This window comes from Sorex fumeus, unplaced genomic scaffold (assembly GCF_029834395.1).
Source record: "Sorex fumeus unplaced genomic scaffold, SorFum_2.1 ptg000051l, whole genome shotgun sequence".
Classification (NCBI taxonomy): Eukaryota; Metazoa; Chordata; class Mammalia; order Eulipotyphla; family Soricidae; genus Sorex; species Sorex fumeus.
Window position 1 is genome coordinate 31401006 of NW_026606108.1, and position 24384 is coordinate 31425389.

The 24384-nt window shown below is 39.0% G+C and overlaps 1 protein-coding gene and 1 non-coding gene across 10 annotated transcripts in view; one reads left to right on the forward strand and one right to left on the reverse strand.

The window, feature by feature from the left end:
* The window catches only part of RAPGEF6 (Rap guanine nucleotide exchange factor 6), a 191823-nt gene that overhangs the window by 26988 nt on the left and 140451 nt on the right, over positions 1-24384 (reverse strand). For 6 of the 9 annotated variants that reach the window (XM_056124232.1, XM_056124227.1, XM_056124231.1 and 3 more), the window contains 5 exons: positions 22744-23127; positions 12317-12528; positions 9675-9798; positions 6330-6353; positions 932-1152 (listed from right to left, as the gene is read on the reverse strand). In XM_056124232.1, coding sequence (XP_055980207.1) covers positions 932-1152; positions 6330-6353; positions 9675-9798; positions 12317-12528; positions 22744-23127 — 965 coding nt within the window. The remainder of the gene's footprint in view (positions 1-931; positions 1153-6329; positions 6354-9674; positions 9799-12316; positions 12529-22743; positions 23128-24384) is intronic. The other 3 variants (XM_056124230.1, XM_056124228.1, XM_056124236.1) reach the window with 1 other exon arrangement.
* Positions 1646-1719, forward strand: TRNAT-AGU (transfer RNA threonine (anticodon AGU)). Its single transcript has one exon. It is a non-coding gene; the product is annotated as a tRNA-Thr (tRNA).

The following is a 24384-nucleotide window of genomic DNA, read 5'->3' on the forward strand; positions in this document are numbered from 1 at the left end:
ATAAAGAATGGTAAAAATTGACTTTTTTTTAGTCTTCATTAAGAGCTAAAGGTAAAAATGTTCTTAAATAAAAGGCCTCCTCCAAATGTTCCAGTTTTCATAAGAATTTTCTTTTAATTTTCGTTTTCTGGGACACTCCCAGCAGTGTTCAGGGGCTCAGGGGAGCATATATGGTACTGGGAATAAAATAAACTCAGCAATGTGATGTACTATCTCTCTGGCCCAGGAATTTCTGTTTTTAAAGAACAATTTCTTTCCGTATTTCTAGCACAGGATAATAGGAATAAAAGGATATTATTTTATTAATAAGTAATTCTAATCACTGTCCTCCCGTTGTTCATCGATTTGCTTGAGTGGGCCCAGTAATACTGTGAGACTTGTTACTGTGTTTGGCATATCGAATAAGTCACAGGGAGCTTGCCAGGCTTTGCCATGCAGGTGAGATACCCTTGGTAGCTTGCTGGGCTCTCCGAGAGGGCGGAGGAATTGAACTCGGGTTGGCCACGTTGGCTGTGTGCAAGGCAAACCCCCTACCTGCTGTGCTATCGCTCCAGCACAGTAATCCTAGTAATCATATCAAATTAATATAATCAATTATACAACACTGTATATATTACATTATTAATATATACTAATATTTTATTAATAGCCTGTCAGGGACCAAAGAGATACAGGGATTTGGCGCTTGTCCTGCACACTGGCCTACCTGTATTTGATCCCTGAAGACAGAATCAGGAATTTTGCCTTAAGCAGAATTGAGCAGGGTTTGGCTCAAGCATTACCACTCCCCTCCCTCACCACCAAAAAATACCATATTATGGTTGAGTATGTCAGTAAACTTGTAAAAGTTAATTTTCTTGGTACTTAAGGAAAACTAAAGAAATAAGTTTCTACTTCACAGTTGTTGTTACACAGTAAAAACTTTACTCACAAGTACCATATGCAGGCTCCCACTGAAATGACATCATCTGGTATTTCTCTTCATCTGTCTCTACATCCAAACCAGAGAGATACTGCTTTACTTTCCTTGCCATCTGTGCATCTTCATATAGCTTTTTTGCATTGAGCAGGGAGCTACGGCGTGCCCTTTTTTTGTGGGCACCTCCTTGAACATCAAGCATGTTTGAGTTTGTGCTGCCTTGACTCAATGACCTGTAGAAAGATGGAGATCACAATAAGGGGTAGTAAAGGTTAAGAATTAAGGCAAATTTAATCAGTGATGATTAATTCTGTTCTGTTAATGCTAATGCATGCTGGTGCAAATGAGTTAAAAGATGAAGAGCATTAATGCAAAGTAATATGGCACACATGGCAATGTTCTGAGTTTCGAGATTTGGAAAAATACTGTAGCACTGTAGCACTGTCCTCCCGTTGTTCATCGATTCGCTCGAGCGGGCACCAGTAACATCACACAACAAATTGTGAGACTTGTTGTTACTGTTTTTGGCATACTGAATATGTCACAGGGAGCTTGCCAGGCTTTGCTGTGCGGGCGAGATACTCTCGGTAGCTTGCCGGGCTCTCCAAGAGGGGTGGAGGAATCGAACCCGGGTCGGCTATGTCAGCCGTGTGCAAGGCAAACGCCTTACCCGCTGTGCTATCGCTCCAGCCCTTGGAACGCAAACGTGGATGTCGCCCCCGGTGTGGCTCCATGGCTTAGTTGGTTAAAGCGCCTATCTAGTGAACAGGAGATCCTGGGTTCGAATCCCAGTGGGGCCTTCACGCGCTTCACCAAGCAGTTGGAAAAGTACAGAATTCAAAAAGGAAAACAAAAACTTTCTCCCTCAAGTAATGAATTTGTGACGCCCTTTGTTTGTGCCCATGTAACTCCTGGCACAATTATGACAAATGAAAGCACTCTTCTGGCCCTGTAAACATTGACAATATGAAGATATGGCAATGGTCTAGGCCAGGACAAGTCCATCCTCAGTAAGATTTTGCACCAGTGTTTTTCAGCAAAGAGATTTCTAGAGCAGCTTTTCTTGTCTGTGCTGCTTTGGACAAGCTATCTCCATCACCATTCCTATCTAGCACAATAATCAACTTTACCAGTAATTGGATTTTGGGAAAAATTAAGTGAGAACAGTGAATAAGAAAGATAAAAGCATTTATATTTAAAATTCAATCTAATCAGTTCAGAAATGTAATAAAAAGCTCCTGAATGCTCCCACTTTCATAAGGAGTGATTAGGAAACATAGACTATACACTAGAGATCTGAGACTTTCTGTTGCAACGCTTCAGAATGTAATGGAACCACAAGATGAGTAGGAATAGCCACACTCCAAGTTATCTCTTAACACCATACTATCTTGGACAAACTTTCTACCAAGACAACATTTAAAATCAGTAGAAAACAGCAAAAACAATTCTGAAGAAATTCTACTTGTTCTTTGCAGCGGATGGATGGAACCCAGAACCTCTTTGTGACTTGAGCCACAGCCTCAGTCCACTATGTAACTTTAAAGGCTGCAATCTAAAAATAACTAAGTCCTCAATGGATTTTCTAAATTAGCCTAACATTGAGCCATGCTCATCTCCCATACTTGCTGCTCTGCAGATTCATGAAGAAATCTCTGAGGAAATGCAAACCAAACCACTACAATTCATGAACACACCAGTCTTCAGGATGAAAACCCTGCGGTGCTCTCAGGAGAGAGGTGGCTGAGTATCTGTCCTGCCAAAGCCTTGATAGCCACACCCATGTCCCACTGCTGTTGCCATGCCAATGGCCCAACTCCACAATTTCACTTATAATCTCTGTAGAGAGACACTAAACTAAGAAAACTCCAGTCTTCTTGGGGGCAGGAGGCCTCCCCTACAGTCACAGGCATGATAACTCATGTGCCCAGTTCTACAGATCCTGAAATTTCTGAACAACATGGTCGAGTACGTGAAAGCTCCAAATTCTACAAAGCTGAAATTCAGTAGGAGCACACCAAACCAGATGGAAAAGTAACAGAGAAGCCAACTAAACTTAATAAACATACAGAAGATTCACCGGGCAACAGTTTAGAAAATCCTCAGACAAGGATCTAATAACCCTGTGGTGAGATATAACTATTTTCACAATTTTTTTTTCTTTTTGGGTCACACCCATTGTTGCTCAGGGGTTACTCCTGGCTCTGCACTCAGGAATTTACTCCTGGTAGTGCTTGGGGAATCACATGGAATGTCGGGGATTGAACCCATGTTGGCCGTGTGCAAGGCAAATGCCCTACCCGCTGTGCTATCACTCCAGGTCCCACAATTTTTTTTTTACTGAAGTATTTTTAATACTTTTATTAGCTATTTCATTGTAACAAGAAGTATAAAATATTGTGTGCCTCCTAAGTGGGGAAGGTTGGGGAGTGGCTCAGAAAATGGGGACATGGTGAAGGGAAAGTCACTCCCACGGTAGGACTGGTGGTGGAATATTGGAAAACCATAACAACTATGAGCAACTTTGTAAATCATGGCATTTAAGTAATTTTATTTAAAAAACAAATTTTTAAAACTAAAAGAAATTTTACACAAAAATGTTCTAAATATATAGAACACTGATAAACTATTTTGCAATGCTAACATACCCAGTTAAAACACTAAAATCCTAATGTTTACACTGTAAATTAAGTGAAACAAAGTTATAAAGCATATTTTTCTTTTGAAAACATGAAATAGGGGGTGTATATTATATTGATTAACATCTTTCAATTACTACTGGTCAAGCACAAACTGCAAAGTAATTGTCATTATTTACAAATGTAGGGACTTCAAAACTTACAAAGCAAGTGGTTCAACACAAAACCCAATTGCATTAATTTATTCTTTTAATCTCCAGGAACCACATAATAAAGAGGGAGTAAATCTGCTAAGTTCAACAACACTGCCAAGGCAGGTGTCAAAGAGAGACTAGCTTTAAATACTTGCAAAGTCTGCCGAGAGACCAGCTCTACAATACCTATCATACTGATGGCTCAATATATATATATACTGTACTGGGATGAAAACCTAGAAACTAAACCAAAAGTTATTCAGAAGATTCATATTCTGAATATCAGGAAATACTAGAAAGCTCTAAATCGATTTGTGTATATTTTCCTTTTAATGAATTGTGAACAAGATAATTGATTTATGTGTTTAAAAAGTGCTCCTTCAGGTGAAGCAGCATTACAAGCATAAAACATTAATATAGAAACTGCTGTAATCTACCTTACATAACTAAAATCAATATTTTTCTTAAAAGATACATAAACTGACATCCAATTTCTAATGACTAAGATTCAAAGAAATTTAGGGAAACTCTCCCAACATTTTGAATCACGTTTTATTTTGGGTTTTGAGTCACACCTGGAAGTGCTCAGGACTTCCTCCTGGCTCTATTTTGGGGTTCTTATTTGGTGCCAGGGATTGAACTGAGGGGGTCAAAGGCAAGGCAAAAAGCTCTACCTGCTGTACGATTGCTCCAACCCTAAATTTTATACCTCTTTTTTTGGACAGCACCCAGTGATGCTTAGGGGTTACTCCTGGCTCTGCACTCAGGAATTACTCCTACTGGTGCTTGGGGACCATATGGGGTGCTGGGAATTGAACCCAGTTTGGCCTCGTGCAAAGCAAGCGTCTTACCCACTGTGCTATCTCTCTGGCCCTCCAGTCCCAAATTTTAATACAAATATTTAATAATATCTTATCTGACAAAAAAGGATGCCCATGAGTTTGAATACAAAGTCCTAGAAAACAAAAAATAATACAGTGGTAATAAATGGTTATAAAGCATCTTACAGTTAGTTCCAAAACAGAAAATGTCCTGATGTAAAAATATCTGTATGCAAGCATGGATATAACACTATAGTTGAATAGCTAAATAAGTCAAACACCCAAATTTCTACTGATATACAATTCAAGTCTTCTTCATAATAGTAATGCAAATAATCAATTTCTATCTTTAGTGAGAAGAACCAGGAAAGACCAAAACAAATATATAACATGAAAGAAAATACATTACAAACACAGTGAAGAGAGGAAGAAAAGTAAAAGGAAATTCAAGTTCATCAAAACTTCAACAGAAAACAAGACCACAAACAAGAGTCAAGTTAAAAAGTGGCTCACACAAAAATCCTTGAATGTAGTAAAAACATCCTACTACTTATACAAAATGAAAGGACTACACAGATGATTTAGAAGATCCTAAACATTCTGTTAAGTCTAAAAAATAATGAATCATGTATTCATAGATTGAATGTGCATAACAACAAAGGTGGCACTTTGATTCTAAACAGTTTTCAGATAAGGGAGACTTGAACAATTATAGAGGTTTGAAATAAAAAAATGAATCTGAGGAACTAAAATCTTCTATTTTAATTATTTGCCAATATAGTTGGATAAATGCTCCTTCTTATTGGAAAAACACAAGAAAATCTAACTTTTATAGAGGCCTCATCTATTTTTTTAAATGCACTTATCCTGTAATACCTTTTGTATTGGTCCATCAATTAGTAAGCTTTAAAAAGGTGGATAACTCTGGGCAGGAGAGAACGTACAACGGGTAGGGTGCTTGCCTTGCACGTGATCGACCCAGGTTTGATCCCTGGCATCCCATATGGTCCCATGAGCACCATCAGGAGTTATTCCTGAGTGCAAAGCCAGGAGTAATCCCTGAGCACCACTGGGGTTGGCCCCAAACCAAGTCCCCCTGCCCCCCCCCCAAAAGTGGACAACTGTGGGACCAGAGTGATAGTATAGTGGGTAGTGCTTGCCTTGTCTGCAGCCCACATGGGTTGGCTCTCCACCACAGATCGTCCTCCAAGCCCACAAGGAATTATCCCTGACTGCAGAGCCAGGGGTAAGGCCTGAGCACTGCCAGGTGTGGTCCGAAAACAAACAAAAAACCAAAAACCAAAAAAAAAACCAAAATAAAACAAAAAAAAACCCACCCAAAAAGGTGAACAACTCTATCTTACATGTCACAACTACTGGAGTATCTATTTATATATCATATATCATGGGGTGCTGGGACAATTAAATAATTTATAAAAATGATAATTCATTTAAATAATTTAAATAAAGTGTCTAAAACAATGGCTAGCAAGCACACAACAAATATTTACTGTAATCATTTAACTGACCTTGGTAAATTAAAAGGGACTTATGGGACATCAATAATGAAAAGAGGGGCATGGAAAAAGTTTTGTCACTATTTTCACTTTGTTAGCAATAGGCATTTATCAGGAATATAGGTTGACAGAGTTAATAGAATGCATGCTATCTTATGTGCGTGCATTAATGAAAAGGATGCAGTTTATGTTAAGAATTGCACAACCTTTATTACAGTTGCATTCATCTCTACACTTACCCCAGACTCCGCCACCTCTTCTTCCTGTAAGCAAGAGCCACAACATTGAAGCACGTGTTTGAATAGGAAAGCACAGAAAAAAGACAACAGTTGAAAGTCAGAGGAACTATGGAGACAGAATAGAATTTTTTTACCAGGAAAAAATATAACTTAACTATAAAATGACTTTTATGGAATGCAAGAAAAAAGTAAAATAAGGTATGATTGTGTACTGAAAGTCAAAATCCCCCACACTATTAAAAAAGACGTAGTAAGCTTTGAGACTATTTTAAATACTCAATGGTATTTAAATACATCGAGGTTTATGTTAAGTAAAATTACTTATGAACTACACATTTTGAATTAAGTTTAAAGCTTTCAGGAAGGAAACTAAAGAACAGAAAGTTCAAGGAGATTTTTTCAAATTTCTAAATGTTTTTGTTTTTCATAGTTGCCACGCTTGGCAGAACTAGGGGAAGAGATGGTGTGGAGGACTCAGGATCACTCTAGGAAGTGCCCAAACGTCACAAAAAAGCTGAACATCCTTGTTTTTTTGGTCCATACTCAACAGTTCTCAGCATTTATTTACACTTGGCTCAGCACTCAGAGATCACTCCTGGTGGGGCTCACGAGGCTATATTAGGTGCAGCAGTTCAAACTCAGGTCAGCTGCATGCAAGGCAATCACCTTAACCTGCTATACTATCTCTTCAGCCCCTTAAGCATCTTTTAAAAAGATTTCTGAGTCATTTATTTAAGTGACAAGATGAAATTATAAAAGGACATTAAATTTATAACTTAAGAGCAGAAATTTCCAAAAACATTTTATAAGAAAATTTGATCAGTAAATTCACTAAAAGTAAAAATATATCGTAAAAATCTTCCATCTTTCTGTGAACATCTCTTCTTGTCTCTGGACTCAGTGTACCTGTAGTGTTGAATCCACTGAGCTCAAGTCAATGGAGGTCCATGGTTTCAGGTAGCAAATTAATTACTGTTCACGTAAGAGTGATTACTTTGTCTATACAAGATAATATAGGACAATCAGGTGGACAGTTGACAAATAATTATTCAAAAGTCCAGTCCAATTCTGTTTTACAAAAATTTTCTTTTCCCCTACACTACTTAGCCCAGAAAAGTCAGTTGCAATTATTTGTGTACCATTCTCTTCTTTGTTCATTTTTCTTTTTGTGTGTGGGGGTGCAGTTTGGTTGGACCCACACCCAGCAGCAGATCTTACTGCTGACTCTATGTTCAGGGATAATACCATGAGGAATTGAACCCAGGTTTGTCCTGTGTAAGTTAAGTGCCTTCCCTGCTGTATTTTAGCTCTAGCCTCTTATTTTTGAAACATAACCAGCACTACATTAGCGATTCATCTGACAGGGTGATAAATTGATTAGGTCTTCAGAAAATAAAGTAGAAAGATGTGAGAATATGGAAGTCCACATAAGACAACAGGGAAGCAGAAAGGGCCACTGGACATACAACAAAAACAAAAACTGAAAATAACACAATATTCCACAGGGTTTACTTTGGTCCCCGTTCTTACTGTTTACTGCTTTCACATATAGTGATCCTCAGGGACAGTTGAAAATAGTCTGGGATGAGACCTCACACCTTTTCCACATCTTTAAAACAACCATCTAACTAACTACTTAGAAAAATGAAAACTACTCAATAGTGTCTTAAATAAAACAAAAAAGCTCAATCCTGATACACTTTGATTCTGTTTGGTGATAAAAAGTCATTTCTGACTTTCATTTTATTTTGACTTAGAGGCCACACTCAGTGGTACTCAGAACTTACAGCAGACTCTGCACTCAAGGATCATTCCCAGCAGATATCAGAGGACCATATAGGATGATGGGGATAGGACCTGGGTAGGTTGCATAAAAGGCAAGCGCCCTGCCAACTATACTGCCTATCTGATGCCCCTTATTTAATTTCTGACTTTTAAAGAGCCATATTTTTTTATGACGCAGGCAATTAAACATGAATCAGTGAATACTTCATTTTAGTGAGTTTTTTCTTTTTTTTTTTTTTGCTGCCACACTAGAAGTGTGGCAGGGGGTCCACATTAGGTGCCAGGGATCGAACTCCGGTTGTTTATGTGCAAGACCAATACCCTACACATCGCTCTGGTCATACACATAGGCCCAGAAGAAAAACAGACAAAAAATTAAAACTCTTAATATCTAGTTACCAGGAAATCATAAAAGTTACTAGGTACAGATTAACATCCTTATGGGGCTCTGAGAATTGAACCCAGGTTGGCCATATGCAAGGCAAGTGCTATACCTGCTGTGTTATCACTACAGTCGCCTAAAAATGAATTTTAAAAAAATTCTTAGATCAGGCTAATATGAAATACAAATAATTTCCATCTTAATTAAAGATGAAAGATGCTTAAATTTGCACCTTCTATGGCTGGAGAGATAATATAGTGAGAAAGATGCTTGTCTTGCAGGCAGCTGACCCAGGTTCAACTCTTGACATCTCATATGGTTCCCCCTAAGCACCTCTGGGAGTGTTTCCTGAGTGAAAAGTCAGGAATAACCCCTGAGCATCACCAGGTGTGGGTTCAAACGAAAGCAAAAACAGAAAAAAAGCACTTTCTAAATTCTATTAGAGATTTTACATAGAAAGGCTGGATTAACAGTACACTGGGTAGGGTAATTTGCCTTGCAGGTGGCCAACCCAAGGGACTGAATAGATAAGGCAATTTTTTTGCATGCAGAAAATCCCAGTTCAATCCCTAGAACTGCATATAGACCCTGTAGAACTGGCAGGCACAATCCCTGAGCAAAGCCAGTTCTGGTCTGAAAGCAAGGAAATAAAAATATATGTATCTATACTTTAGAAGACTATGAGGTATGAATTACATAGAAATAGAACTTCAAGAATATTTAGTAAAACTAAGACAAATCTTACAAATGAATCTTCACAGATGAATATCTTACAAATTAGACTGGAAAAAATACAGAAACCAGATAATAGCATCTTCTCTTTGAGAACTATAGTAAAGATCAATAATTTTCTTGTATTTCAGTCAGTTGATATTTAACTACTAAGAATTATTCAAGTATTCAAAAGAGTAACAGAACAAGGTCAAACCTCAGCAAATTATGTAACTGGGAATTTAACCTAACTTCTCTGAGCTTTAATTTCTTCCTATCTATGCAAAAAATTCAATACCAATGAACTTTAAGGTTACTTTGATAAACATTTTTTCTTGAGATTGACACACGGTAAAATACTTAGTACAGTGCATAACAAATGAAATATGGCCAAGAAAAGATAAAAATAATTTATAATCTTATTACCCTGATGCCATTCTAACATTTTCACACACTGCAATCCATACCTCTGACGGAACATCATAGCTGGATCCATGTTAGCAGAAGTCATTCGAACAACTTGACGTATTTCTTTGGCAATCATTCTGAGCTTCTCAAAATTTACTAAACCATCTACTTTGGAGTCATTTCCTATAGAATGAAACTTATTTTAAAACTTTCAACATTAAGAATCAATAAATGGGTAGCAGAAATCAAATTACTATTCCTGGCATACATAAATCAGAACCTTTAAAAATAATTTTAGTTAAAAAATTAATAAACCCATCCTGATTCTGGGGAATGAGCAAGGGGAGGAATTACTACATGAATAATTATGAATACAGGAAAGCAATAAACTGCACAGCTGCTAAAATCTATTTCACATGCTATGATAGCCCTATAAAGTGTAAAGTTCCAGGGCTAGGGCATGAACTCAATGGACTGAATGTATGCTGTTGCATTCAGATGCCTCAGGTTCCAACCTTGGCTGGTCTTCTGAGCACAGCCAGGAATGACTTTGGAACATTTGCAGGAATGGCTTAAACACTAAAAGAAGAAAAGAAGTGGATTTTTAAAAATGTAACTCTCAAGATGTTTAGTCATCTAGGTAGCTGCCTGCATTGATTCTTTTGGGCAGCAGGATATAATACTTGATAATTTAGATTTTAGAAGCCAGAAAAATAAAGTAGGCAGGGCACTTGCCTTGTATGTGGTCAATCTGGGTTCAATCCCCAGCACTACATATTGTCCCCCAAGCCCCACCAGCAATGATCCCTGAGTACAGAGTCAGAAGTAAGTTCTGAAGAACTTCTAGGAACAACATCCCCCTTTTAAATTTACATCTTTGAGTTTAATGAACCCAATAACGTTTCTTTGGTTTAAAATACCATAAAATGACTTGTTAAATGTGCTACCAACATTTAAGAAGCAAAAGATCTTTCATAATATGTAAGTCTCTGGGTACTATGCCTGCCATCATAAAAGAAAAAAGTTATAGCACAGAATTTCTGATTTCTCTTGAAAAAATAAATAAGATGAGAATAGACAGGGATTAAGTAGGAATTCATTTTCTAAAATGACAACAGTGAAAACTAAGACTGACACACAGGTGTATTCTCTTTCCATTTGATTATTCACTTCTCTTTCCTAGAATTTAAATTTATGACTTTAATGATTAACACATATACTCATCAAAAGGTCATTACACACACACACACATATCTGGAGGGCTCCTCCCAAGCAAGGCACAAGGGCCCAGTGGCCACTCTTGGCCAGTCAGCTCAATGCTTGAGCATATGAAGAATACAGAATAGTTTGGGTCCTTCAGTGCTTGGGGCCTCTATGGCCATTTCTAGTTGCTTGGGAGATCACGTGGGACTGGGGTTCAAATCTTGTACCAGTGCATGCAAAGGACATGCTCCTGACCAATGAACTATTTCCTTTGCCCTGTAATTAAATATATATATGTATATATATATATTTATGCTATTATGTTCTCGAAAAAGACTTTGAAAATGGTCTACTTTTCTTTGGAAAGAGTAAACATCACACTTTAGCCAAGCATAATATAATATACAAGGATATTCATGGTAGAATTATTCATAATATGTAGATAGTGGCCAAGCATAATGTAATATACAAGGATATTCATGGCAGAATTATTCATAATGTAGATAGTGGACTTGCAAAAGAATAACTTCATTGTATTTCACTATGTAAGGAATACTATACTTAATATTGAAAATGAAGTACAGCCATATTAAAAAACATCAAAGAATCTCTACTCCAACTCCCTGCTAAAACCTTAAGAGGGCACTCTAAGATCCTATTTCTGTAAATTCAAGAACTTACAAAAACTAAATAACAGTATCAGAAGACAGCAGCTACTTTTGGGGAAAGACTGGCAATGATTCTGATTTTTTTTGCGGAGGGGGAGTAGAGGTGGAGATGTGTGTTGTTTTTTTGGGTCAAACCCAGCTGTGCTCAGGGCTTGCTCCTGCCTCTGCACTCAGGGATCACTACTGGTGTGGCTCAACGGACCATAAATGGAGGGACCATTTGGTGCTAGTATTAAACCCAGGTTGGCTCAGTGCCAAAGCAAGCTACCTACCCACTCTCTCTCTCTGGACACTGATAGGATTTTCTACTGGGTATTAGTTACACGGGCATTTACACTTTCCCATAAGTCATTACATTATTCACCTACTCTGGACACTTTTATGTATGTATGGGGTAATTTAGTTAAAATCAGAAGCAAATATATGCTAAACATAAGACTAACATGACCAGTCTGACCTTGGTATAAGTCAAACTTATGTTTGAATATTCAGCATGAGTCCTTAAGTTTGGTTCTGGGCCACATCTAGCAATGCTCAAGGTTTTCTCCTGTCTCTGCACTCACAGATCACTCAGGGAACTATATGGCATACCAGTGATAGAATTCGGGTTGGTCACATGTAGGGAAGGGCCCCTCTAACCACTGTATTATTTCTCTGGCTCCTTAAATTTGTTCTTAACACTACTGGTTTTTAATTTCTGTAATTTGTTCCATTTAACTATGGTAAGGTTTTAGTAACATGTAATGATTAATCTAGAAAATACATTAAATAAATCACATTTCTGCAGAATCAAGTGAAGTTAAACATACTAATTTTCAAATATAAAATACCTTCATGTAAAAATGTCATATCTTTCTTGACAACAGGGAAAAGTGGAATAATGGGAGGCTGCATGCTTTGACTACTAAGAATATTTCTGTACTTTGCCATATTTCTAGATGGATCAAAAAGGTCTTGTAGATCCTGGAGGTGTTTTTCATACTTGCTTGGTAATTTTTCCCAAGTTCCTCTGAGTCGCGCTACACATGCCAAGTTCAAGCCACTGCCAAAGATGAGAATCAAACATTAGAAAGGGACATGGGGGAAAAAGATGGATCAGGTCATTAAAGAATATATACCAAGCTTCTGTAATAAAGCTAAAATAATGGGCTGAAAAGAGAAGGCAAGTATGGGGAACTTGCTTTGCCTTGCATCCCAGGTTCAAACTTCAGCAGCTTATATGATGCCCTGAGCATCATAGGAGTGATCCCTGAGTGCAGAGCCAGTAGTAAGCCCTGAGGACCACTCCTCCTGCCTGCCCCCTCAAAAAAAAAATCACACACCCAAGCTGTGACTTACCTTACCTCAAGCCTTACTGATCAATGAAAATAGAATGAAGGGTTAGAGAATACAAAATAAGTGTGAAGATAAAAGGTAAAGGTAAAGGCCCTCCCGTTGATCATCGATTTGCTCGAGCGGGCCCAGTAACGTCTCCATTGGAGACTTTGTTGTTACTGTGTCTGGCATATCGAATACTCTCGGTAGCTTGCCAGGCTCTCTGACAGGGGCAGAGGAATCGAACTCGGGTCGGCCATGTTGGCCGCGTGCAAGGCAAACGCCCTACCCGCTGTGCTATTGCTACAAGATAAAGGAGATCTTAAAAATTAAGATTATCATGTTTTTTGGAGGGGGGAAAGTGGGGCATCTCCAAAGTGATGCTCAAGCGGAGACCCATGGGATCCAGCGATTACTGGCCAACCAGGCTAGCAGGTCAATGTGAGCATCTGAGGATGTCATACCAGGAATTATCTGGGTATCCCAGTAGTTCTTGGAGCCCTTCAGGACCACAACCCGAGGTTCTTGGTAGACTTTTAGTGCCGGGGATAAAACTGGGGTTGGCTACATGCCCCTGGTGGTACTCAGGGTATGACACGTAGGCTGGAGATAAAAACCAGGGTGAACAGCACAAAAGATAGGTGCCTTACCTCCTGAACCATCTCTCTGGTATACTCCCTACACATTGTTCTATACCTCATACTGTCCAGGAAAGCAAGACTGAGAGGATACACAATTGTAAAACATTTTGGCAAGCCATAAAAAAAAAAAAAAAAGGAAAAACTGTGCTGCTGTAAGCAGCTTCAAAATGCCAATTTTCATTAGTGGCAAAGAACCCATTAGTGAAATAATATACATACAACCTCACATCATGCTAGTGGGGAACACTTCCCTGGATACCCATTCACATTAAATACCTGCAAAATTTGAATGACACAAAACACATGTCATTCAAAAGAATGATCTATAACAAAAGTTTACAAGCAAAACAAAAAGATAAAACAGAAAGATGTTACCCATGATCAAATAAAAACCTGGGATTAACCAACTGACCAGAAGGGCAATGGAGAAGATTATCCATGACTTCTACTCAGATCTCTTCAATAGCCATGTCCACCTGCCCACATACCAAATTCCACAGGATGGATATGTCGTTCCCAATGTTCTCCCTTCCGAAATCCGACACGCCATTTCGTCGGTAAAGAAACGAACAGCACCCGTCCCAGACAAGGTCAGATCTGAATGCCTGAAGAACCTGCCATCAATACTCATCAATACGCTGGCTCAGCTCTTCACACGCTACCTGTCTGAATGCAAGGTTCCATCCCAATGGAAAACCAGTAGGACTGTACTACTGTACAAGAAAGGAGACATCCACGACATTGGCAACTATCGTCCAATCTGCCTATTGTCTGTCATCTACAAGCTGTTCGCTCGAGTCATCCTGAATAGGATTGGCAGAACACTAGATGAAGGTTAAACATGCGAGCAAGCCAGGTTCCGCAAAGGATTCAGCACCATCGACCATATCCACATGATAGCCAAGCTCATTGAGGTTTCTCGGGAGTTCACGATGCCGCTCTGTCTAACATTCATTGATTTAAAGAAGGTCTTTGATTCTGTTGAGACGGAAGCGGTCATTGAAGCCCTAGCCAATCAGGGCATTCAAACTCAATACATCAGGATCTTCCGTGAGCTGTATTACGGATTCACTACCAGGATCTCACCATTCTACGAAGAAGTAATCATCGATGTCAAGAGAGGGGTTCGGCAGGGTGATACCGTTTCACCGAAACTCTTCAGTGCCACCCTCGAGAACATCATACAACGACTGGAATGGGAAGAAATGGGAGTGAAGATAGATGGTCGGCAACTACAGCACCTCTGCTTTGCTGATGATGTTGTTCTAATAACACCAAACATTAGCCAAGCAGCACAAATGCTGGCCGACTTTGACCATTACTGTGGAAAGGTCAGACTACAGCTGAATCTTATGAAGACAATGTTTATGAGAAACAGCCTCGTTCCTGACGCCCCATTCGCTCTCAATGGAATGACCATCTCTGAATGCAACAGTTATGTGTACCTAGGTCGAGAAGTCAACATGATGAATGACCTGGCACTTACGTTGTGCAGGAGGAAGAGAGCGGTTTGGAACGCTTTCAAGAGCATTGAAGAAATAGCTAAGAGGACAAAGAACCTCCGGCTCTGGGAACATCTCTTTGATTGCACTGTTCTTCCTGCATTAACATACGCCTCAGAGACCTGGGCCCTACGCAAACAGGATGAGAATGCTATTCGGGTCTCCCAAAGAGGAACTGAAAGAGCTATGCTTGGAATATCACATTTCACTCAAATGAGAGAAAGAATCCGGAGTTCCGACCTCCGTCGACGATTAAGAATCAGGGACGCTGTTTTGTTTACCAAGGCGTCAAAAATCAGATGGGCTGGACACGTAATGAGATTTAGAGATGACCGCTGGACTGGAGCCATTACCGACTGGATTCCACCGGACGTCAAAAGACCATGTGGCCGCCCACCTACCAGATGGTCAGACTTCATCAAGATCATAAACAATTGGTTTGAGGCTCTTTGTGTTCCTAGAATGAACAGACGCCATTGGGCTACACTAGCACGCAACAGGGACAAATGGAGACGTTACTGGTGCCCACTCGAGCAAATCGATGATTAACGGCAAGTCAAGTGATCAAGTGAACCAATTGATCACCTAATCATCAAATGCAGAGTAACACAATAATTTAAGAGTTTAGGGGAGCTGTTAACAAAATTAATGGCACCAAAACTAAAACTGAGTAACACAAAGGAAAGGATGATCAATTCAGTGCTAACAAAACCCTTGAAAGTTCTGGGACTGAAGCAGTCTTCCATTTCTGACATTTTGTCTACTCTGATTCTCATTCCTAGTTACATTTTAATCTTGCCCCCTCGAGCCTTACTGATTAATAAAAATAGAATTAAGGGTTAAAGAATATAAAGTAAGTGTGACAATAAAGGAGATCTAAAATCTACACAACTGGTATCTTTTAAGAAGGAAACAAAAATAATGGAATTGAAAATTTAGGATACAATTTGAGAAAACTTTCTAGAAACAGAATTCAACCTTTAGATTACATACATAACACAATCCCAGAAAACTACAAAAGATGTAAAAATGTCCACATCAGAAGCTCCCATAATCATTTGGTACTATTAAGGATAAAACCAGTGGGAACCCCCTTCCCAGAAAATCCACCTGCTTTAAGCAAAGGAAGCAGCACTCAACTGTACCAGAAGCTACAACTAATGTTGACTCCTTACCCCCACATCACACACAGAGGCAATGGTACCACCACTTGTACAACATCGATTCACATATAAAGGTGATAGCAAGGATATAGAAATGTTGCAGGTAACAGCAGCCCCACCCTAAATTTTGGGAAGAAAAACTAATAAAAAATACTGACTGCCCCTAAAGGAGCTCAAAGGCATAAGAAACACATCCCTTTGAGATGCACATATTGAGCTATTTGAGAAACTAAGGCAACACCTAGAGAAAGGTGAATGCTCTGAGAAAGGAAGAAGCTATAGGACAATCTAAAGGTCATGGTTTGGGGGGGGTGGGGTGGGCTGAGCAATAGTACAGCGGGTAGGGTGCTTGCCTTGCACCAGCGTTCGATTTCCCAGCATCCCATGGGGTTCCTTGAGGACTGTCAGGAGTGATCCTGAAGCAGAGCTGGGTGTGGCCCCAAATAAAACAAGATTAGGATAAAATATGAAAGAACCTTCTAGAAGCCAAAGCTTTCCATATGACAACACCCAGGTAAATTTTAATGTATGCAGAGAACTGCAGGCCAGGTCATTTTTGGAGGAATTGTATATAATCTCCCAAAAGTCATTCTCTGCTTTTTTCCATTCTGGAGAAGCCCATGTTCTCACTTGAACATTTATCTTTCTTAATTCTCTCTCTCTGCCTTTCCCCTCACACTTGTTTCAAAAAGACTATTTTTCTACCTCCTGGTATTCTTTTCTGAAAGGAAAGGTAACAATGCCAGAATATCTATGCTGAGGTTAAGAATCTTTCCTTTTCCTGAAAAGAGCAATTTCTAGCTCCAGCCCAAGAACTTGGGAGGTGGGGACCAGGTTCTGTGCTGTGCAGAACAAGGACTTCAGCTGCAGCTTAACAATTGCCTTGTGGGAATGGTAGGAGGTGAACGACAGTGGTGGGGACGTGCTTGTAGCCAACTAAGTCAGTTCAAAACCACACCATGAACTTCCCCAGGTCACCCAGGTGGGTCAAGCAAACAGGTGAAACACTGTTTTCTTGAGGCTACTTCCCTTGCCCTCCACTTTAACCAAGTTACAACAGAAAAAATAAACAAAAACAAAACAAAAAACAAACCTGGGGAGCTATCTAAGAAAATAGGTAGAGTGACATTCTTAGCATGAGAGACTAAAAACTCAATTTTGTTTTATCAGTCCTAACAAAATCACCATCCATTCACAAAGGTTAGTTCCTCTGCATGAATTATGAGATCCAGCACAGACAGAGGAGATTAGAAATATGCTAATTATACATTAGGGAAATGCTTATTAGCCCTAAGCAAGAGAACAGAAAGTATGAAATCTCCCAAGCGCAGCCTGGGATGCTTAATAATCTGGCATGTAGACCCTGCTGATTTCCACACCAGAAGAGAAATCATCCATCCTCTCCCTTTGATCATCAGCATTCTTGGAACATAATTAAGAAATGCTGACCCACCCGCCTTTATTAAAAGGTTACAAAAGGAGGAGGGCTTTTTTCACCTTTCTCCTCTTTAGAAAGTCCCTCCCATAATCTTGGCACGTCTCTAAATTTGATCATGTCCTTTTTTTTTTCTTTTTGGGTCACACCCGGCAATGCACAGGGGTCACTCCTGGCTCTGCACTCAGGAATTACTCCTGGTGGTGCTCAGGGGACCATATGGGATGCTGGGAATCGAACCCAGGTCGGCTGCGTGCAAGGCAAACGCCCCTATCCGCTGTGGTATTGCTGCAGTCCCTGACCATGTGCTTTTAAATTCCTTGCTTTCAATCTTGAATACCAGAGGACAAGAACCCAAGGGTCTGTGCCTGCTACAACAGCATCATTTACTAAACCACCTGTTAAATTAAACTAAAATCTTCTCTCCTTAATAGCCAAAGAAACAGGCAAATTAATTTTTTTTTGCGGGGGAGGAGGCACACCTAGCAGAGCTCATGGCTTACTCCTGGCAATGTATTTGGGCTCACTCCTGGTGAAGTTTGGGGGACCATCACATGTGGTACCAGGAATTGAAACTGGATGGGCCACTTGTAAAGCAAGTGCCATAATTGCCATACTATGGCTCTGTATAGTGGTTATAATAGTCAGGCATTTTTCTTAATGACCATGAAACAAAACAAGAGAAACTGAAATGATTCTGGCCACTCTGGTTATGGTCTAAAAACTCCTGCAGAACTCTGACTTGGGTAATCATATAAGGAAGCTACCTTCGTAGAAGTCAAGGTTTCTGGCCCTCTGTCAGAATGAAACAAAGCAAGGAATTTGGGCATACAGGCAAAAGGGAACAACTTAACTTTGTTAGTATGAAACCTCCTTCAAGGAAGTATACCTTAGAGCTGCAACAGAAGACTGATTTCTCTGTAAGGGAAAAGGGAAGACTGCTGAGGGCCTGGCTGCCTGAGCTATACACAGGACAGCACCAAAAGACATTCATTTCTCATTGGCAAAATCGAGCATAATGATGAATGCTCCATGACTGGGGTGAGAAAGCAGACTGGTAAAACAACACGCAAGATTTTAATACAGTATTAAAGTGTATTAAAAACAAAAGAAAACAAAGAAAAATACCCAGGATTCCCACTGGTACTGAAATCTAAAACTACTCAGGAACCAGTCGACAAATCTCACCTCTGGACACTCAACTGACACACAGTCTGAGTACCAAACCAATAGTTTCACTCACACTGCTGTGGCTGCCTGTGTGAGTCCCCAAAGTAAGCTCTAGTTAAGAAAGAACAGGTAGAGAAAATAGTCTGAAGCATATGAGGAGCAAAAAGGTAAAATAACACTTGTGCAGTAGCACCACCTTAAGGAAAACAAAAAAGGTTATATAAAATCAGGAAACATTCAAAATGCAAAATTACACCACAAGAGGGAGCAAGAAAAATTCAATTAGTGGAGCCATACAGTTCTGAGCTTCATAATCTCTAACAAAGTGAATCCTGAAGACACCTAATAAAATTTGGATATGATTTACTTCAAAGGCAAAGTGGGTAGGCAGGAAGAAAATCTCCAAGTAATATGAAAAAAAATCAAGGAAATATGACATTAGCGAAAGTTCAGAAAAATTTTCCAGTAATAAAACTGACACAGATATAAAACTTAAGAGAAATTTTAAGAACAGTTGTTATAAGAAAAATCAGTGAAACAAAAGAAAAAAATAAAATTAGAAAATATTTCACAATCAAAAGAAGTTTAATAAAGATAGAAAACAAAAGATACTCTGGGTTGAAGAAATCAATGATTTCATTACTAACAGAAAATACCAATAGTAACTTTGAAACCATCAGATTTGAGGTAAAATCTAGTATCCAAATCAGTGGTTTCAGAAGAAAGGAGGGAGACAACTGTAAAACTTTCCAAACCTACGGAGATATGGACAATCACACTGATGAAAATAACACGGACCCATTACTGAAATTACTAAAAGAAAAAAACTTTCTTAAAAACATATTGTAATGAAACCTAAAAATCAAAATACAGCAGGTGAGGCCCCTGCTTTGCATGCTTCACTGGGGTTTGATTCCTGGCACCTGATATGGTGCCTCGCCTGGAGTGATCCCTAAGCACAGAGCCAGGATTAAGGCTGAGCATTGCTGGCTGTGACCCCAAAACTATAACCAATAAACCAAATAAAACAACAAAACAAAACAACAACAATAACAATCAAAGACAAGGGCGAGAGAGGTAGTATGGTGATTGGTGCACCTGCCTTTGCAAGTGTTTCACCAGGGTTTGATCCCTGGCACAACATATGGTCTCCTGAGTATGGCCAGGAGTGATCCCTTAGCACAGAGACAGAAGTAAGCTTTGAGCATCACTAGTTACAGTCCCTCCCTCAAATTAATAATAATGAAAAAACGACAAAGAATTCTAAAGTCATCAGGAGAAAAAGCTTGTAACCTGCTAAAGAACCTGATCTGAAGGTTTCTCAAGGTTGGGGGAAAAGTGGAATGATATATTTAAAGTGCTGAAAGGAAAAAAAACTTGGCAATTAAAATGCTCTATCTGGTAACATTATAACAGAATATAAAGACTTGCCCAGAAAAACAAAGTTGAGGTTACTCATCAATACTAGTCCTACCTTACAAGTAATAAAGAAAGGAATTCTTCAGCCTGAAATAAAATGACCCAACTTACCATGAAATACACAACCTTCTCATAAAAATAAATATATAGTTAAACCCTAAAATCAGCGTTTTTGAGAATGGTTTTAGCCACTTAATATAAAGACTAAAGGAGAAGGGCTGCAGAGATAGTATAGCAACTTTGTTTCCATGAGGCTAATCCAGGTTCAATCCCTGATACCATGTATGGTTCCTGGTGTGACCCAATAACCAGAAATAAACAAATTAAAAAAGGGTAAAAGACAAGATTATATAATTAGTAATTATACCTACTATAATTATACCTACATGACTATCTTGTGAAATAAAAATTATGACATTAAAAACATCTATTTCACTTCTCACACAAAAGCACTAACTAGTTTGAAAAGACATTTGTACATCTAAATTCATGGCAGTGTTATTCACAATAGTAAGATTTCTGGAGTTCTGGAGTCAACCAAGAGTTCAGAAGCTGAAGAATGGATAAAGCAACTGCAGTACATATACACATGGGATACTACTTAGCTATAAGAAAAAATGGAAATCATGCAATTTGTTGCTACATAGATGGAACTGGAGGGTATCTTGCTGAAAGAAGTCAGCCAGAAGTGGAGGGACATATACAGAATATGTGAGATATAAAGAAAAATAGTATGGTAACAGTAAATGATTAAAGACAACAGAACCTGAGAGGTGATTTTATAAAACTGAACTTAGAGGTGGAGAGTGGTTGGAAGGGGACCCTCAGACAATGGTAGAGGAAAGTGGATACTATGGTGGAGGAAATGGTGTTGGAAAGCTGAATGCACAAAATCTTACCATTAACAGTACTGGAAAATCACAATGCTTCAAATAACAACAGCAGCAACAACAACAACAACAACAATAATAATAAACAGAAAGAATAAAGTGGTAGTTTTTGTATTCCTTTTTTTGTTTCTTGGGCAACCCCTATCTATGCTCAGGGCTAATTCCTGGCGATGCTCAGGGGACCATATATAATGCAAGGGATGAAATCCTGGTAAGCTATATGCAAAGCAAGGTAAGTGCCTTATTCACTGTACTATTTCTCTTGGCCCACCAAAAGAGTAACTATGTGACTGAAGAAGGTATCAGTGTCAGTCACATCTGTGAGCAGTTTCAAATAAGTTTCACAGTAACTACAAAATAAAAACCTACAGTATATTCACCAAAAAATAAAAAATTATTTTTATTTTTGCATATTACCATGGAGATCTCGGCCCATGGTAATATGCATGATCTTGGGGCCGAGATCTCCAAGCCTACTCGAATTGGAGTCGAGCATCCTCCACCCAGATCCTCCAAATTCCAGTGGGCGGGGGTCACACCCACCACCTGGCCCCCTGGCGCCGTGTAATCCCATCAACGGCCAAGACTCAGAGACTATAAAATCCAGCTCCCGGAACCGCGCGGCCGCGAATGACATCTTATCAGGACATCTTTTTATGATATCTTATTATCTCATTCCTACTCTGGACAAACTTGCAGGCTATCGAATATAGCCTGCCCACAGGGCAGAGTCTGGCAAACTCCCCGTGGCGCACCAAATATGCCAAATACCAGTAACAATGATGGGTCTCATTCTCCTAAAAGAGCCTTGAATATAATCTCAGGGCTAGGATGAAAGAGACGTTACTGGGGCCTGCTCGAGGCAATCGACGAATAACAGGATGATGAATGAATGATGAATATTACCATGAAAATAAATTTACTAAGAAACACGGTATGACAAAGGAACTACAGCCAGAAAGAAGGAAGATGACATTAGTTAAATCCTACATGACAATAAGTAAACAATGTAAACATACTAAATTCTCCAGGAAAAAGAAACAGTCAAAAGCTAGAAGCTATACATTTAACAATGCAATGGAGTATTTCAGAACTGTTAAAGAAAGGAAGTAGCTTTATCAATACTAAGTAAAGTCAAGTCCCTCCTGTTGATCATCGATTTGCTCGAGCGGGCCCAGTAATGTCTCTTTGGAGACTTTGTTGTTACTGTGTCTGGCATATCGAATACGTCACGGGATCAATACTAATTTAGAATAATTTCCTAACAATAAAACTGGATCATCAAAATATGTATTTTTGCAGCATGATTGGAGAATCTCTTGAATGAGGAATTTAATGGTGGTTGCTTTTGAGAATAACTCGGGTGACTGGGAAACAAGTGGGAGGCAAGGTTATTTAACAATGCCATTCAGTTTCTTTTGAAAATTTCCATGCGTGATTATTTTAAATAGTTTAAAATAAAACTCTCAAAAGGGAAGAGAGGAAAAATGGGAAGAAAACCACACAATTCATTTAAAAAAAAAAAGTATAAACGACAGATGAAACAAAATAAAGGTTAGTATCATCTGAATGGAAAATATATTAAATCTAGCAAGAATTTAATAAAAGCTATTTGTTAATCTTTCTTTTCCTAACCATTTACCATCTGAGCAGAAAATAGCTTCATGCCAAAAACTAATAGCTAATATGCCCAAAATATTCACAAATACTTATACAAACTTACCTTATTATTGCAAACATTGAATTGAAGTTCTTACATTCTCGACAATGAAGTGCAATTTTAATAAAATGCTTAATAATCTTCATTCGTTTGAGCTGATTTGATTCAGTTAAAACCTCTGAAGCAACCCAGAAAGTTTCTTGGTTTACCATGTCTTCGAACTCTTTCAAGTGAGTATTTCCTGTTTTAGAATCTAACTTAAAAAGGTCATCAATGTATTCAGTAGGCTCGATATTTCGGAACAGATCAAAGTCTCTCATAGACAACTGAGTAGCCACCTCAATGGTACTGAGTTGCAACATGGATAGCTGGCTTTCCTTAACTAATTCTTGTGCATCTTCATCCGAACATAAGGTTTCTGTTTCCATGTTATTTTTCAAATAATATCTAAAAGGAAGAAAAATGTTCTATATCAGTGATTTCACATTTTTAAGTGCTTTCTAGTTTTGTTGGTTTTTTAAAAAATTCTTTGGTTTGGAGTGGGGGGGGTTGGAGGTGGGGGGGTGCTCATACCCTGCTGTGCTCAGGGATCACTCCTGGCAGGGCTTGGGGAGCCTGATGGGGTGCTGGGGATTGACCTGGGTTAGCTGTGTGCAAGTCAAACCCTACTTGATCTACTATCTATCTAGTCCTAAGTTTTGTTATTTTTGTCCAAAAAACCCCCATTCTACTACTAATAACCTTTTGCTAAAACTTATGAAAAAGTATTTTAAAAAGTTAATCTCAAAATTAATTAGTCTCAAAAAAAAACTTTAAAGATGTCACTTGATATTTCCTTACTCATTTAATTTTGGACCTCCCCAGCAAGAGTTTAGGGACCATTGGGGATATAATCAGCAGTGCTGAAAGTGGTGCATATGGTGGCAGAGACTGAACTTGGAATCTAATACATGCCAGGCATACATTCCAGTTCTTTATTTCCCTGGCTCCATATTTATAACTTTTACTTTTTGGGCTACATAAGTGAGGGAGGAATATTTTTGGGTCACATCTGGTGCTATTCAGGAATCACTAAATTCGAAGAAAAGAATAAAATCCCTAAGTGGGATGGGGAAGAAACTCTTCCACTAATGACTTCTCTATTAAATATAAGCCTTCATTCACATGAAGAGGCTAGAGAGACTGTACAGTGAGTTAAGTGCTTGCCTTGTGCACAGCTGATCCAGGTTCAATTCCTGGCACCACACAGGTCCCTTATCATCACCAGGAGTGATCCCTGATCCCAGAGTTGGCCTAAGTCCTAGGTACAACTGGGTGTGACCCACAGCCTCCCTCCCAATAAAATATAAACCTTTATTCAAACAAATAGGATTAGTAACCACAAAGCAGAGCTTCATTTTCCTTTATCATTAATTCTATGGCACTTAAAATATGAGAGCCTGGGCCTAGAGAGAGTACAGTGAGTAAGGCACTTGGCCTTATTCATGGCAGAACTGGGTTCTAACCCTTATACCCCATATGGTGCCCCAAGCCTGCCAGGAGTGATACCTGACCAGCTATGGGTGTGCCCTCCCCTCCAAAAGAAAACTTAACTAATCACAATTGGAAATATCTTGCACAGAACTGATGCTAGGAAAGAAGTAACAAAGCTTCATATTTAGCCTTCACGTCATTCTTCTCTAATATGCAAGTTCATCTAAGCAT